General features: G+C 40.0%; 1 protein-coding gene across 1 annotated transcript in view; it reads left to right on the top strand.

The window, feature by feature from the left end:
* The window catches only part of nrxn3a (neurexin 3a), a 95425-nt gene that overhangs the window by 52176 nt on the left and 24480 nt on the right, over positions 1–18769 (top strand). Inside the window, 11 exon segments of the mRNA XM_017034108.2 lie at positions 5043–5336; positions 5513–5660; positions 6747–7130; positions 9477–9680; positions 11598–11624; positions 13020–13139; positions 13406–13526; positions 13647–13907; positions 14098–14288; positions 14464–14637; positions 17411–17530. Coding sequence (XP_016889597.1) covers positions 5043–5336; positions 5513–5660; positions 6747–7130; positions 9477–9680; positions 11598–11624; positions 13020–13139; positions 13406–13526; positions 13647–13907; positions 14098–14288; positions 14464–14637; positions 17411–17530 — 2044 coding nt within the window.

Genomic DNA, 18769 nt, shown 5'->3' with positions numbered 1-18769 from the left:
CCCTCTGACTCCCCCTCTGCCTCCCCCTCTGACTCCCCCTCTGACTCCCCTCACCCTCCCATCATTTACTTACTACATCATCTTAACCAACAAACTGGATTTTAGAAAATGAAAAAACTTTAAATATTTTTGTTTTCATGATATACTCAGGGAACAAAGTACAGGCCAGAGAAGTACATGGTATAAAACACTGCAGTATGTAAATGAGATATTCACTCATTCACAGTATGTACTGCTTGATGCCTATTTAATTTCTATTATTAAATAAATTATTTTATTCTAAAAGACTGATAAATCAGTCAGTTAATAAAATTCAATTTTTTTCATGGTATTAAAAATAACAATAGCTTTTACTGTTATTTGATTGATTTTTGACATTTAGTCCACCCCAACACACACACACACACACACACACACACACACACCTCCGTCTGGGGTCCTTTTGCTTCAAATGATGTAAGAGCAAACTCTGACAACAGAATCTATTCATTTTCTGTATCAGAGCGAAAATATTAATGCTATTCAGACAAACACACACGGACAGACAGAGGGGGGGGGCGAGGGAGAGACAGTGAGAGAGAGGGGAGGGGGTCAGGGAACAGACGTAAAACGAGACCGCTATGTTCTCCAAAGGAAAGAATGCCACTGTGTGGACAAACGTGTGTACTGCAAGACCTCTTATCCGGCAAACGTCCTCGAGACAGGGCCACGTGATTCATATTACTACAACACCTACTGTGAATGCTAAATGCAGATGTACCAGATATTCTCAAGGTCATTGCTCCCAGAGAGCACACAGTCGCATTTGTTGCAGAGATTACTGCAGTATTTAGGAACACAGTAAGAAGAAGGTTTTTATTTTTAAAATTTAGAAGTGCTAATGCATTAAAATCTATAAAATCCTTTTAAAACTTGTTTTCTTTGAGACAGAAACCAGTGTTGAAATGACTGAAACCAGATGCTAATGCTAACTAGAAAGAAAACTGGAATGCAGGATTATTATCTCTGAGGTCAAAAAGGTGAAAGGGTGAAATCCCTGTGGGAGAGAACAACTCTGGAAAAGGTAGAAAATAGGACAATAGAAAAAAAAACATGAGTAGAAAAAGGTAGGTTACTAATGAATGACTTTTCACGTGGTGAAAACACAGGCCGCTCTGGAATGACTCCACCTTACTGAGGCTGTGAGGTAATTAATTTGGATTGAAAACTGGAGCCAGACCCAAATGAACATTTGAGGTAATTACTAAAATGACATTTTCGTACAGTTCTCTTACCTGATATACTTTTATCATCATTAGGAGCCATGAGGAGTCACATTTCATCACTCTCAGGACACTTTAAGCCCTTCTCCATTTTAAAAATTTGAAAAACTTCTTTATCTGAGGTTAAATGTCAGTTTTTTAAGATAATAATAATAATAATAATAATAATAATAATAATACAGAAAAGGTACTGTGACATTGAAAATTAACTGGTTAATAAAAACCTGTATGTTCTTAGAGGGTGGTAACAATCAATGACTGATGATTAAATTAGACTTCATTACATTTTATTTAAACTCTGGGCCATCATGTGTACCTGCACTAAGTGTGTGCGTGTGTGCACACGTGCGTGTGTGTGTCAACGTCTGGTTGAGGAGATAATGCACTGATGGATTTCCATCATTAGGCCGCTGACAGCGTGTTTTCTCCTGGTAAAATCCCCTCTCCATACAGTCACTGTGTGCATTGTACATGGTAAATTGATCGATACAGTTCTGTTCACAACGACACCATAGTAAGAACGGCCAAGGTGAGATTTTCTCCTGGTATTTGTTGGTCTTTTGCCCACCTGTCCTGAGTCTGTTCCAGGGTCGTGGCTGAACTGTGGAGTCACTGGAAGCTGACAGTGACGGGTTCACATGATTATCACACCTTAGATCACATTAGAGCCACATGACTGTCATGTCCTCAGCTAAGCTAACACGGTGGTACCCACCACAGGAAATACTCCTGACACCTGATTGGCTAATTTAATAAGGAGATATTTCAAAAAATGATTTTATTAAATTTATTATTTGATGTGTACGCTGTAGGTGCAGTGTGTGTGTGTGTGTGTGTGTGTGTTGACCCTGGTGTGTTATCAGTCAGACACCTTATTCTCATGTCTGCAGTCTGCTCCTGCAGCGTGCTGATAAAGCTCTCTTTTGCATGTTTAAAGGCCCTTTTTCTATAATTGTTTTTGCAGTGGCATGGCTCTGAAAGTGACTTGTCAGCTTGTCACCCCCCCCCACACCACACCACACCACACCACACCACACCCCCCACCTCCGCCAGCTCCCAGCTCCTATTTTAGGTCCTACACTCTGCTGCTTCAATGCCAAAAATAAACAAGAAGGCCATGTTTAAAAAAAAAAACAAAAATAAAACACTGTATCAAATTAAAGCAGTTGAAGTGATTATCGTTTTACAGGGATGAAAAAAACAAACATCCATCCATCCATTTTCATCCACTTATCCGTTACCAGGTCGTGGGGGCAGCAGTCTCCATGACCACCACCCAAATCACACTGCACCGTACCAACCCCCCTGAACCTTCCTGTGGGTGGTGAAGGTACCAACCACCCTAACAGGGATTGGATCTTGCCCAATGGCAGAGACACTGCCTCTGGGCCAAAGCACCACTTGAAACAAACATGTTCAGAACATTCTATCACATTTACTTTAAAGTCTCATTTCATGTTTCCACCAAAGGATACTGTATGACACAGTATTTACAGTATTTTGTTGAACCGGTCTCTGACCCATGCAAATCACTGACCACATCCAGTTCTGCACATGATTTTTGAACAGCCTCCAGATCGTAGACCTTGTGGTACTTTGAACGTTCCTCATCACTGGAGCCTTTGATGGCTGGATGGGTCTTGGAACCATGCCAGCCTTTGTTGGTCAAAAGGCAGGGCTACACCATGGAAAAGGTTGCCTTACAAGGCCACAGATTCACACCTAATTCATACTAAGATCATCCTTGATGTCCCTTTCATTAGAGAACGGGAGAATACATGTTAAAGACCACTCATAACGTTGACAATTATATTATGAATTATTGTTATTTTTTGCTATTATTACAGAGTGAAGACACAATTTTGCCATTACTGCTGATTTAAAAAAAAATGTGCAATTTATTCTATTTATCAGATTATTATCGTATCATTTAATTGAATCCTAATCTTAATTACAGAGTAATTTAGACTAAAGCCTTCAGTTATTTATATACATTCGATAGATTCAATTACACAGATTACAGAGACTGTGGACAGCACTTATTGCATTGTACAAAATTATTATTATTATTATTATTATTATTATAATATATTTTTAAATGTGTGTCTCAAACTGTTGCTTTATTTGAGTAAAATACATTAACAGTGGTGACTGCAGCATTGAGGTGGAATTGTTAAAATGTCCACTTTCAAAAATCGGTGGTGAAGTAGGAGAGCATTTGTTTATGAAAGAGAGATGTGTTATTAAAGACGTGGGGAAAAATAGATGTGAAGGAAGAGTAGTCAGGATGTATCTATGTATGAAACAGAAAAAGAAATAATGGCAACGAGGAGGGAAGAGCAGAAAGACGACCGTCTTCCATCCATTCTCCGAGTACCTTAAGGGATAAGTTGATTTACTGTCAAATCTGCTGGAGGAAAATCGATAATCTCAGCCAGGCCCCTCCACGTACTCACTCAGCCGTCACAGCAGTCAGAAAAGCCTGGGCGACGACCAAGAACAGAGACATTAATATAAGAGAGAGTGAAATGGAGAAAGAGGGTGTGTTTGTTTTTGGTACATATGCTGCTGTAAAATACAGCGCAGGGTGTTTTTCTGCCTGGAGAATTAGAGAATGAGAAGGTCCTCAATTTTCCACTTGAACAGATTTCAATTTACACCAGCGACGCCCTCCATGACTCCGTCCTCCCTTCGTTATTGACAGCGTTTGCTGCTTCTGCGATAAAAAATGGGCCACTTAGTGTTTTTCATTGAAATGACACTAGCTCCTGCAAAAGCTGTCCCTGCTAAAACCCAGCCCCGCGGTGTGTGATGTAAATGATGAGCCTACAGACAGCAGCCCGCTGAGACCCATGTTGATGCCAAGAGTACATTCAGGCTAACGCTGTGGTCCACAAATCAACCTCAAATACAATCCGTTTATACATGAAAATGTTAGTAATTCCATGATTTGAATAGTCACAAGTGAATTATATACATCTATCTACCTGCTATTATTTGTATTTTAGTGTTTAGCCAAAACAACGAGCAAAGAGAGATGCACGTGTTTCTATTAAACATGGCCATGCTAGGCTATGCTAAGCTAAGCTAAGGTAAGACCTCATGCCAAATCCCTACCAAATATTTTATGTTAGTAAGAACTAATAATTTTTAATGGATAAAAACATTATTTGATGCTATGTTTCTATATTTTACTTTAATTAAATTGTGAAGTTTGCTTCGTCAACTTCACACTCTAAAGTATTGTAAAGCTCCTTTAGCATGGGAACTACCTCTGAGGTGACCTCTGATGGTGCCTGATGAAAAAATAAAAAACCTGGTATTTCCCCTGAGATGTACGGCTTCCTCAAAACACTGGCAGTTAAGCTGTTCCTCAGAAAGGAAGAGGGTTTTTTTATTTGCATAACTTACAATAAGCTTGAGAGTGTGTGTGGAAAAAAAAGAACATTTGATTAACATTTTGTGGAACCTAATTTCACGGTCACATTAATGTTAATCATATAAAACCAGGAATACCAGAAAACGGAATACGCCTCAGGCAGAGAAACAAGACTTTATTAGGTCTTAGTCTAATATTACACATCAAAGAAAAATGACACACTCTTACACACCGCTTTTTATTCATTTGTTTAGATTAATGACAATTAATCTGATGTTGGCGACACGTCTGCCTGCTCTGGATTATATGTAATTGTATTTCAGACTTTTCCGTGCGGTGAGGTGTTTTAACTAACCACACACATACAGTAAATGCCACTGTGTTCTCATTGTTAAATCCAGGTGGTGTATAAAAACAACGACATCCGACTGGAATTGTCGCGGCTTGCTCGAATCGTGGACCCGAAGATGAAAATCCAGGGCGATGTGTCGTACAAATGTGAGAACGTGGCCACGTTGGACCCTATTTCTTTTGAGACTCCGGAGGCCTACATCAGCCTTCCCAAGTGGAACACCAAGCGGATGGGATCCATTTCCTTTGACTTCCGCACCACAGAGCCCAACGGCCTCATACTGTTCACCCACGGCAAACCCCAGGAGCGCAAAGACGCGGCCCGCAGCCAGAAGAACACCAAGGTGAACCCTCAGTCCTTCACTCTTTATCATACAGAAAACACCATGTATGTACATGTTTCATGACCAGGGTGAGATCTGTGAATCATCAGAGTAAAATCCAGGTCAACCAATCAAACTTTTGGATTGGTTTTCAGACATCATGAGGTAAAGTTTGCTCTTGTTCTGTGCTTGTTCAGGTGGATTTCTTTGCAGTAGAACTGTTGGATGGCAGCCTGTATCTGCTGTTAGACATGGGCTCAGGAACTATTAAGGTGAAGGCTACACAGACGAAGGTCAACGATGGTGCCTGGTATCATGTGGACATCCAGAGAGATGGACGCTCAGGTCAGTAATGAGTTACTGTACTAACGATGCATTTACTTCACCATCATTGGCTTTTGGGGGCCAGTACGTTCAACACCAGCTGGACCTACAGTACCTCGCTACATAAGCTACAAGTTTTCATTTGATATACTGTATATCAGTACCTTTGTCACTCACCTGTGCTAACACAGTGCTAACACCAAAATCTAGGACATAAAAACATCAGAAGAGTCTGACTACACCTGGGAGTCATGATGAAGGTTCCAAGAATAGGACACAAACAAATGATAGTGACTGTAGCACAGTCCAATCTATGGTTAGTTACAACCAGTGAATGTAAACACTGCTGTCTTCCGAGTGCTGACGTACAGTATTTGTCAACTCTTCCCATGTGAAATGTGTGTTAACGACGTACGCCGGAATGATTAGAACAAGACTTTCATAACAAACTTATGTGAGGGTCAGGACGTAATAAAAACCCCACAGGTTGAGGACTTCATAACTCCAGAACTCATAACTGTTTGACGTAACATTTACCTTAAATGGTAACAGTACCCTGACGTTCTCAAATACATGACAAAAACTCATCATAAATATATTTCTAAAGAAGCTTAGATTTTTAAGATCAACAACATGTGACAATAACGTGACTGATGCTTTTCACCATCACAGTGCCAGGACAGCTCTGTATGATTGATTGTCCGTGCAGTGGTGTGTGTTCAGTGTGTGTTCAGTGTGTGTCGTTTCCAAGCTTTTCAACAGAACAAAATAATCTTAAAAGGACAGAACAGAACTTTGTGGTCGGCCAATGTTTCCTTTAGAAACTGCAGTGGCCTCTGTGTGGCTTGGCGAGCCGTTGGCCTCATTACCAAATGGGCTTCGTTTAGGAGCAGACCTTTTCACGAACTTTGTCGCACCTGGCGCCTCTGCTTTGATCACATTTGTCATCACATCTGTTCTCACTGTGAAGACAGTTTCATCGGAACATTGAAGAATCAACAGCTTCCTATCATAAGGACCTGATCTGTGGGATCCAATCACAGTCATCACTGTGTGTGTTGTTCTGTCACGGTCGTTACACTGACCGTCTCTGTTCTACATGCACAGGCACCATCTCTGTCAACAGCAGGAGAACTCCGTTCACAGCCAGTGGTGAAAGTGAGATTCTGGATCTGGAGGGATTCATGTACCTGGGTGGGCTTCCCACCGACCGCACCAACCTCATCCTGCCCACCGAACTCTGGACAGCGATGCTCAATTACGGCTACGTGGGCTGCATCCGTGACCTTTTCATTGACGGTCGAAGCAAAGACATCCGTCAGATTGCCGAGGCACAAAATGGCGCCGGCATCAAACCCTCGTGCAACAAGCAGCCGGGAAAGCAGTGCGAGAGCTACCCCTGCAAGAACCGAGGGGTCTGCAAAGAAGGCTGGAATCGATTCATCTGTGACTGCACCGGGACTGGATACTGGTCACGCACGTGTGAGAGAGGTAACTGCATCACCCTTTCACTGTTAACCTTATGCACTAAATCAGAGGTGTCAAACTCATTTTGGTTCACGGGCCAGATTCAACCCAATTAGATGTCAAGTGGGCCGGACCAGTACATTCATAACATATTTAACTATACATACCAATGAGTCCATGTTTTCCCCCTTTGTTTTCAAGTATATTAGATATTTATTATTATTTATTCAGATTTAATGAAATCTGCAACAAGCGTGCTGTATTGAACACCTTAGCAGGCCGATTCTGGCCCACGGGCCATATGTTTGCTATCCCTGAACTAAATGTTTCAAAGAAGAAAGTAAGTGATAAAAGTATAGTAAAATAAAGAGCTCACATGAGGGTGAGATCAAAGCAACAAACGTTATTGTTACTGTGTATGGAAAAAAGACAACGTTTCTATTCCTGTTTCAAAAGTTGTCACAAAGATTTGTTGAAGTACGGCTAATTTATTTGGTTAAATTTAGTCACTTAAAATCCAAAACAACCAACAAATACAACCAGGAAGCAGTATAAGTGTAGGAAAGTGTAGATTTTCTGGTTTGTGTTTTAATTCTATAGGAATTCTCTAATGTTCAAGTGAAATCTGAACATTAAATTTATAAAGTGGAAAACATAAAACAAAAAACCTGTATATAAATGTCAAAGTAACAATAAAGCAGGGCCGTGATGACAATACTGACATAGACTCTAATTGCAGTTCTTGTCTGGAAATCTGGAAGATTCTGAGAATTGCACTGATTCAGAGGTTTAGAGTAAGTCACTCTCTGAGACTGACAGGCTGCTGGACGCTGGTCCGACTGTGTGTCTGTAAGTTCAACTGTTACCATGTAGCTACATTGGTCAGAAAGATGAGACATTCACTGCATATGAACACCAGCAAATGACAGAGTGTTTTGTAACCAGTGCAGTGATCCCAGCACTAACTGTTGGTATTGAGATTAGAAGCTAATCTGCCACTTTCTTTCTAATAAGGGTGTCATTTCCTCCTAATCTCATCTCCTACCCTATAACTCACACTCATAAAGTTACCACATATACTGTACTACAAATGCTAACTGAGGACTGTTTTTTTTTAAACATTACAGCCTCTTACAGTTTATTTTTTATCTAGGCTATTTAGGATTTAGTCATTTTTATAAACCACAGTTTTGAACATGCCCAAAATTCTGCCTCCATTGAACCAGTTGTTACCATCATTTATCATCATTGGTCTTACCATGTGAGGTTCGTTGTCATTACTTTTTACATTCCCCTGCTGTTATTCAGCTCCTTTCTTTATTCTATTAATTACAGCCTTACAGCTCGTGCGGTGACTGCAGCAGACAGACAGACAGGCTGTGGCTCCTCTCTGTGGCCACTTGGTTGAATTTCACTTTCCTCATCCTGCAGCAAAACTGAACAAAGGGCGTTTAGAGGACGGCCCTAATCTCAGGCCGTTGTTGGTGAATTCATCACAATAAGTTAGTTTGACATGGCACTTAATCACTGCAGAGGTGTAACTGTGCTATTCTAGAGAAAAGCTGCCTGGATGGGTAGAAGAAGAAATGAGACAGAAACTAAAAATACACTGAGCTCCATAAAAACACAAGCTCGTGTACACACACACACACACACACACACACACACACATACATGCATATACAGTACACACTATATTATAACTCTGTTCCAAATTAATTTCCAAATAATTTATCAGTTCCATATATATATATATATATATATACTGTATGTATATATATACATATATATGTAGTGGACTAAAAAGAGATTTAATGTCTATATATAGAGACATAGAAGTCGACATATACATACAGACATATATATAGCAGATTAAAAAAGATATATACATACATATATATATAGCAGATTAAAAAATATATACTGTACATTAGATGCAGATTTCAAATATGGTGTCTCTTTTTGAACGGTCTATTTTTTTTGTATTGTACTCTATTTATTTTCATATATATTGCTATAGACACAATATAAAAATGTAAATTTAAAGCAGTGGTCAGATGAGAATGAGGTGCATCCATCAGACATCCCACTAGTGTCTGACGGTATATTCCAGCTAACAGACTTCACAGCTGTGAGACGTGTGTTGCCAAGATGGCGGTTTAAATGCCAAAACCTGTTGCCTATGGCGGCTGCTGTTCTCCTGCAGCTTTCACTGTCTCAGAGATGATGTGTGTCGCTTGCAGTCATCTGCTGAACTGTGTAATAGTTTGAAAACAATAACACTATTATTGATGTTTGTTATGCTCACTCCATCACTGTAGTATTTGAGTACTTTGTTTGTTCATTTTACCCCCGGTCTTTGTTCCACAGAGGCTTCTATTCTGTCCTACGACGGCAGCATGTACATGAAGGTGGTGATGCCCAACATCATGCACACGGAGGCCGAGGACGTCTCGCTGCGGTTCCGCTCTCAGCGAGCCTACGGCCTTCTGATGGCCACCACCTCCCGAGACTCGGCCGACACACTCCGAATGGAGCTGGACGGCAGTAGAGTGAAACTCACAGTCAACCTAGGTATCGTATGCCCCCCCTCCCATCTGCCTCCACCCCTACATCCTCACCCCGCAGATGGTTCACTGTTAAACAGTGGACCTTTCCTCCTCTCACTCTGTCTCCTTTTGTCCTTTTTCATTTCTTAATGATCACCACAAGCCGGTTCAAACCAGCTTGACAAAATCGAGAGATGCCATTTTTTTTAAAAAAAATCTTTTGCATGGATGTTGATGCTTTGTGCTCACAGATGATAATGGGTTGCCTTAAAAACACTTGCCAATAGCTTAAGCTCCACCATTGTCAAATTAATCTTTTCTAGTTTCTAGTTGTAAACATATTTGGCCCATTTTTATAAAATATTTAAAACAGATGACTGTGTACGTGAAGTCACGTACTTTACTTTTACTAAGCTTTTGAGATAGTCACAGCACGAGGAGACCATTCTGTAGCTACTGGGTTTGAGGTGTGATCTCTGATGAAGATGTTTTGAGAAATAAAGTGTGCTGAGACTTTTAAAGAGGTAACTACGCCCTCTGGTCTTCAGTCCATCAGTCTACAGGACTCTCAGAGAAAACCTTTCCTAACTTTCTTACTAACCCCATCCCTCTCTCTGACATCCTCTAATTTCCCCGTCACCTTCTGGGTGCCTCTTTTATTTGCCGATCCTGTTGTTTCTAATGAAGTTCTACGTTTCTTTTTCCTCCTCCCTCCATTGTTTTGTTCCTCACACCTCCATTTCCCATCATGCTTTATCAAAAGATGGTATTCACCCCTTCAAAGGCCTTAAGCCTGCGGCCCGTCAGGCGAACAGCCCGAGAACAGAGCCCAGCAAAACCTACAGTTGGCTGTGACCCCAAATGCTCCCAGAGTTTTCCAGTCTAACAGATGAAGCAGGCAGCAGATACATTTAGTCACTTCCTGTCTCACACGTTTTAGGCAGATTTTTTAAAAAATCACCAAGAAGAAGAACGTTGCAGACCACAGTCTCTGGTTCACAGAACGATTCTAATTCTGATCTGATTTCTTAGTAACAGTCTTCCTACGTCACACTGCGACTGACAACGGAGTTCAAATTGACCATTCTTACTATGACATTAAAATGTGTGGCTATGAATCCCTTTGTTAATGCATTTTCTTCAACATCCTGGTAAAACTGTAGACTCAAATCTAGTTTCTGATCAGTTGTGACTGATCCGTGTATGAATTAGGTGATAAATCCCAGATCAGTGGTTGGGGTTCCTGTGCCTCTGCATGGTGCTGGTGCTGATTGGATCGTGGCTGTTTGCTCCCACTTTTCTGTTGCGGTTGACGACACATGAAACCACCAGCCAGATGATGACCAACCCTCACTGCCTTTGTAGCTACGTACAAACGTACGATATTCTGGATTGATTTGGTGACACAGGTTGTTTTTTTTTACCCTCATAATTGGAGTACGAATGCAGAAAATTCAAACTGTAAAGCCTTTAACGTTTCAAAGATCAATGGCTCTAAAATAGATTGTAGTTACAGAACCAACTGGTTGGTGAAGAGATTTTGGAGCCTGAGACTTTGACTTCCCATTCCAATTGGAATGCTCCTAAAATCCCAAGTCTGGGTTGGAAAACTCATGTAGCTGGTAAAAATAAAGTGGCCATTTTACTGTAGAGTTGGGTTAAAGCAATAAGTCATGAAGTATTTTATCAAGATAAGAGCACTCATGTATTGCATTGAATGGCGTTGTACTAACAAATCATACATATTTTTAAAAATAGAGAAAAGAATGTTAAATTTAAGTCGACTGATTGACATTGATCGTAAATTCAATATTAAAAGAACAAAATGGCTACTGTCTTGCATGTGTGCGTCCCCGGAAGGGTGGACTTCTTGTTTTTGGATGTCTGCAGCAGTAACCTTGAAGGATGCAATTTCATCTGTCATTTATTCTTCCCCATCTAGACTGTATCAGGATAAACTGTAACACCAGTAAGTTAACACTCAAGTTTCATTTTGCTTTCTATGTTGATGATGATTTGTTCTATGAAAATGTCTTTCTCTTGGTTTCATTGTGATTTCCTAGTTCTAAAAAGTGAGAACCAGGTGTCTCCTCCCACTGTGCCTCCATCTTATAGTCTATCGTGTGCAGAATAATTTAGAGATGTGGGTGAATGTAATGAAGTTTGACATGGATTTTCAAATTGGTCACATAATTCAATCAGCCCTTTAGAGATGATGAAGATTGGTAAAACCGTATTTCTATAAAAGATGGTAGTCCTTTGAAAAGCTCTATATATTAGGAATGTATTTAAATATATTCTTATCAGGCAAAAGTCTGAATACTATTTGATAAAAGAAAAGTAATTTAAAGTTCATATTTTAAATTGAAGGCTGATGAAGACTTTGGAAATTAAGACAGGTTGACCACTGGGAATTATTTTGATTAGCCTCAGGATCTCAGGATACAGTGGTTTCAACCAATGTCGTTAAATACTTACATTTACTTCAGGCTCTTGCAGTTACCAGATACACACAACAATCAGCTTTGTCTGGTAATGATGTTTGTAACTACTTCAGAAAAGCTGTGAAAGTATTGCAAGTTCACAGTTGCTTTATTATTGGAGGTAAATAAAAAGCAATTCCCTGTTTAAAAAATCCATTCTAAATTAAGGACAAACTTCTATTTAATAAAAAATAATAAAGTACAGTTCAGATAGAAAATGAATCTACTGCTGAGATTAGCTGTCATTTCGACTATGAATTGATCTTTCTGTTAAACATGTTGGAATAAAAAAGACTAGTCAGTGTAATTATGAAAGTGTTAACGGTTATTATTTTGGTATTAAAACCGGAAACGTTTTTAATATAAGCGCCCTGAAGCTAAGGGCTAATTTGGTTCATAGCATAAAATAGCTGAATGCGGTTGATGTAGAGCAGTGCACAGTCTCAACCAGAAGGTGTCGACATAACCCAAGAGTTAAGAACGTATGAGGAAGACCTGTTAAAGCAGTGTAGACATGGATAGGAACAGCTTTAGAACAACACACGGCACCAAATAAGAAACACAGTTCTTTTTCTTCTTCTTCTCCTCACGTAGAATAGAGAGAGAGAAAATAATAAAGATTAACGTCAGTTTCTGGGTTTATAGGATTTCTCTATACATTTCTATTACTATTTTAACATACACTAGAAGAAGTCAGTTTTGTATTCATAAATTATGTATGCTATTGACCAAACCAAATCTTTGTTTCCTGAGAGTGTGGGGATGATTTGGACATCACACGCAGACTTTCTGCCAGATTTTTCAGGCCAACTTCTGGGTAAACAAAGGTTTGGTTTCCACCTTAGGATGTCTTTAACTCTGTGATTGACCATTGTCCTCAGGCAAGGGACCGGAGACGCTGTATGCTGGGCAAAAGCTCAATGATAATGAATGGCATACGGTGCGTGTGGTGCGCCGCGGCAAAACCTACAAGCTAACGGTTGACGATGATGTAGCAGAAGGTACTTACTGACACCAACTAGGCTCATGATTAAACAAATGTTCTCAGTTTCTGTAGGCCTGTGAGTGGTGTTACACAATTCTAGGTATGTTAGAGAGCAAAACATGTAGCTCTGCAGCCGTTAGCGGCTACTTGCACTTATCTAATGCTTTGAATGTAATCTTCTCCTTAAATCAGCCCTTTTGTGTTAGTGTCAGACAGTGTTCTGTTTTCTTTTCGTTTTTGTCTTTCTTTTCAACCCATCCCCTTCACCCTCCCCGTCTTCAGGCCAAATGGTGGGTGACCACACTCGTCTGGAGTTCCACAACATCGAGACAGGCATCATGACAGAGCGCAGGTTCCTTTCTACCATTCCCTCCAGCTTCATTGGTCACCTGCAGAGCCTAAGGTATACAAATATAAAACAAACAAAAAACCAACCCTCAATGTGACCTTCTAACTGACATAACTGATGTATAAGTTTTGAATAGAAATAATACGTTAATATCTGTCCTTGTTTCACCCTCAGATTTAACGGCATGCTCTACATCGACCTGTGCAAGAACGGTGACATTGACTATTGTGAGCTAAATGCACGCTTTGGGGTTCGTTCCATTATTGCCGACCCCGTCACCTTTAAATCCAAGAGCAGCTACCTGAGTCTGGCCACCCTGCAGGCCTACACCTCCATGCACCTGTTTTTCCAGTTCAGGACCACGTCTCCAGATGGCTTTATCATTTTTAATTCTGGAGATGGCAACGACTTCATTGCTGTAGAGTTGGTTAAAGGGTAAGTTAGTTCAACTGAGCTTGTTTACTCTCTTTATATATTATAGAGAAACGTGTATTGATCAGAAGAATGAAAACACCAAAGTTAACTGCAGTCAAAGCACAGACATGACATTAATGCAGACCCCCTGAGCCAATAGCTGCAGAGTTTCACAGTTATTGATATCCTATTAAAACCCTTGTTGTTGCAGATACATTCACTATGTGTTTGACCTCGGGAACGGGCCCAATCTCATCAAGGGCAAAAGTGAAAGGGCTCTGAATGACAACCAGTGGCACAATGTGGCCATCACCCGCGACAACAGCAACACCCACACACTCAAAGTAGATGCTATAGCCACAAGCCAGAGCATCAACGGAGCCAAAAACCTGGACCTAAAAGGTATCCTAGCTTAACCTCGATAAAGTAGAGTTTGATGTTTTTATTGGTTTTATTTAACCAGTTTAGTTTAGTTTCATCTTCTTTTGCTTTTTGCATTCAGAAAAAGAGAGAATGGGAGAATACATAATGGATTGTATCAAAGATTTTTCAATACTGTCTGCTTTCTATGTTCCAGGTGATTTGTTTATCGCAGGACTGGGCCCAGGCATGTATGGAAGCCTGCCAAAACTAGTGGCCTCCAGAGAGGGCTTTCAGGGCTGTCTGGCCTCAGTCGACCTCAACGGTCGCCTGCCCGATCTCCTCAACGACGCCCTGTTCCGCAGCGGACAGATCGAGCGTGGATGTGAAGGTACACCGTCTCTGAGATCCCTGCCCGACTACTACAACACAAACGGCAGCTCCAGCAGCCCTTTCTTCCTGCTCAATGCAAACAGCAGCTCCACAGCATGGCACCCATACAGAGCCCCCTCCTTCTTATTAACTGTGCTTGTTGCTTCATTTACCCACTCTTAGACGGAGGCCACATCAGTGCCTCCTCACCCACAGCACCGACACCTTATTGGCCACATTGGTCGCCTGCTGTCAGCGCCGTCACAACTACTACTGCACCAGAGCAGCTCTGATTGGTGTATTAACGCTGAATGCTGCCAGGAAACATTTTGATCTGCTTTGTGTTTTTAATTTGATTTTTTTCTTTTTAATTTTTGTAAATGTTGAGATTAAATCATACGTTCATCTTTGTGTTTCGTTAACTACCCAGACATGCATTTAATCTAAGATTTATGTTTACTCAAAAGATATAAATATATATTTTAAATATAGACCCACTCGCCATATATAGTGGTGTGTTTGACAAAACGTTCCATTCTGATCTCATTAATTGTCTCTGATATTAGGTCTTCAGGCCCAACGTATGCATAAAAGTTAATTATTATAATTATTACTTAATTATTAATTGGTTACAACGATCAATGGTAGATTTTAGAAAAATCATTCCAGCGACTTCCTTAAATAACGGAGCACTAGACGGCTGTAGGGAAATATGTGTGAGAAACAAAAGTTTGTTCAAATGTTTACAGTTCCATACTGTATATGGTTATTATATATAATAACTGTATTTTAAAAATTCTTTTCACACGTTATATACAACTTGTTTTCATTCAAATATCGATTGTAAATGAGGATAGATCAGAATCATCTCAGGTAGTCTTTACCCCCAGGACAAGGTGAAGGCTATTAATGATAAGTTTGGACTGAGTTTGGTTGTTGTCGCAGCTAAAGATATTCACAATATTAACAGCCACAACAAGAAGAAACTCCTACAGCCTGAGGTAGAAAATACTCACTTCTGTTCAGAGGCCACTGTGACTCAGCATCTATTGATATGTGTTCTTTCATACCCGATCAGTAGGACATACAACAATGGTAAATCTGTCACCAGGTGTGACTTGGTTCACAAAAAACACTTGCCAAATTTCCCAATCTTGTTTTGTTTTTTACATATAGTAATCATGGGCCTGTGAAGTACTGTACGCAAGCAAACAAATGCCACCATTTTGTTTTCATCCTGTGTATTTTTGTGTCTTTTTTATTGATTTTGGTGTCATTTCTTTTTGTTTTCACAACCTGTGTTGTGCAGAAATTAATTTTCTGTGTAGCTGTTTTTTTTTCTTTCTCACATCTGCTGTAATATTCAGTTGAACATTGACTTCACTGTTTTTTTTTTTTGTTATGGTTGATCAAAATGGACCTTGATGTGCAGACATTCCACCCCAACCAACACAGTAATGTCATGTTTGTCTTCCATGTTGTGACAGTTTCTTATTGTGCAAATAGAATGTTTTTGGATTCAATTCTACTTTTATTTGCATATGTCTCATACCCAGCTGTTTTTTTTTCTTTTTGCCTTAATGTCTTCATTCTATCACACATTTCAGTTTAAGTTGTTTCTAATAAAGACCGGATTTAAGCTGACAGCTGAGTTTGTAGCAATACGCCATACCACCACTAGGTGGTAATACTGCACTGCTGGCAAACTGTAACTACAGCAGCGTTTCTTAGCCTTTTACTCAACCACGGGCCAAATGTTACAATGGGAACCCGGACCTTTTTTTAGCACAACGCTCACCATCGCTGATAGAACAGCGATTAGATTTTTTAACAGCTCTGAGTCTGCTTGGTTTGTTTTTTTGTTTGGAGGTAGCTATTAAGTTTGCTAGGAAGCTAGCTTAACTCACCGTTTCTGCTTTCCTCATCCGGTCAAGGTTTCGTCCCAGACCCAGTTCGGACTCCGCACTTTTCCCTTTTCAGACATTTAGTGTGCTATCACAGCCGAAGCATCACTTAAAAATGATACAGACAGATAGATAAACTAATTAGTCAGCTGCTGTCCCCAAGCGGTGGAGTATTTAATTGTTACACCTGTTGCTGACACATACAAAACACAAACAAAGACATCATAATTAGAGTTAAAAAATAATAATATTTCAGAGCATTTACGTAACGAAATTAAATAGGCATTAATCCAGTGCTGAAATGTAAAGTGTGAGGTCTCGGAACGCAGAGAACGAGTGTTTCCGGCGACTTTTTTCTCTCTCGTCGGAACATCCTGTTCCGGCAGGATGCGGCTCAACTTGAACCCTGCGTAGTGTAGACTTAATGAGCTGTAGCGGCACAATGTAAGTTCGTTACTGTTTATTTTTGTCACTTTTGTCACTTAACTTTTCTTTCCAACTTACTGTAAAACAACAGGATCAGTTCCATGCACATTAAAGCTTATGTTATTACTCCAGGTGAGTATCAACTCAAGACATTTGTTTGACTTTGTTTTGGAATCAGTAATTAATAATTTAACGGTGTTCTGTGGTGAAGTGCAGTACAGTACAGGCCAAAACCAACACCACAAACGCAGGAATAACCTGATATCAAAGTCAACAATGTTACAGCTAATTGGACTGAAGCAGAAATAATCAATTATTTCTTCAAATCCTTTTCTAAAGTCGTTTTTCTAGTAATCTAGAGCTGTGAGGGTACACCGCAGTACTTTTTTCTTTTTTTAACAGGAATATTGCACTCAGATGTGTGTGTGTGTGTGTGTCTGCTGTGGCTGTGTGTTTTCACAGGTCCCAGCACCACCTGTCAGGAAGATTCCTGTGCCAATATGGGCATTTGTATCCAGCTGTGGGAGAACTACAACTGTGACTGCTCCATGACCTCCTACACTGGCACCCAGTGTAATGACCGTGAGTACAGCTCCCTGCTCACTAACAGCACAGCCTGCCCTCAGTGAACTGAGGAAGGTCATGAACGTGATCTGAAATGGTTCAAACACACTGATCGCTTTATGGACTGGCATCACTCAGAGAAGGAAAGGACTCTTCTGGCAGGACAGTCATTATTTATGATTGCACTACTGACTTTGCTTCAGTTCTATGATCAGTTCAGGGCACACGGGGGCAGAAGTGGATAGTGCTTTTCTTTACTTGACATGTTAATCAGTCTTTGTAGTATACCACTATAGTCAGTTGTCGTTCTAATGACACCTGTATGGTTTAGGTCAATTTAATTAAAACAAAGACCTGAATGTAACATTTTAAATTAGGTTACTGACACGTTTTAGGTACAGTGAATCTAACTACATTAAAAAATGGAACTCTATTCTGCTTTTTTCTTTAATTTATTCTTAATGATTCATTTAAAAAAATGACAATACTGAATTTTTGTAGTTGATGAAATAACTTTTTGTGCACACACAGCAATAATACTTTAAAGTTTTCTGTTTACAGACAGTGTGGTGGTTTTCCATGTTTCAAGTGAAATGTTTCCTACAGCAAATACAGTTTGGAATATTTTCCCGTGTATCAGATGAATAATGAAGTTAAAACTTTGAGCCCTATCATCAAGAAAATCAGCAGTTCTCTCACTAGTCTTGGTTGTTGTTTTGGATTATTGAGTCAATAATCTAATAACATTTTATTCCCAGGCTTGAAGTTCACTGTACAGCTCACTCACATGTACAACTCTGACCACTCACCAGTGGCTTCAGGTGTTAAAGTCCTAGAGGAAAACTACTGCAGTGTGAATACAGCTTAATCTATTGTTATGAGTCTGAAAATAAAACTTCACTTTTATAGTCGATTACATATAAACAATATATTGTGTCGAGCAGTACTTCCTGCTACCGACCTGACCTCTGGAACAGTCAACCCTGTGTACCCACGGAGCAGCTTTTTATGACCAAAGTTTATTGATTTTTAGACAGTGACTTCTTTTGATTGTACAGAAGTAAAAGAGAGAATAAAACAAAGTAGGAGACGTCAGTGTAACACAGAGGATCACTACAGAGCCACTGTCCTGGATTGGAGACGTTGTTTGACCGTCCCAATCAAATCACCCTGAAATCGCCAAAGTATCTGTACGCCAACCAGAAGGCATCAGTGTCGCCAACTCAAAATCTGATTGGTTGAGAAACAATCCCATTG

The sequence above is a fragment of the Cynoglossus semilaevis genome, chromosome 1 (assembly GCF_000523025.1).
Source record: "Cynoglossus semilaevis isolate Cse_v1.0 chromosome 1, Cse_v1.0, whole genome shotgun sequence".
Lineage (NCBI taxonomy): Eukaryota > Metazoa > Chordata > Actinopteri > Pleuronectiformes > Cynoglossidae > Cynoglossus > Cynoglossus semilaevis.
The sequence above is the reverse complement of the archived record's forward strand: the minus strand, read 5'-3'. Positions and strand labels throughout refer to the sequence as shown.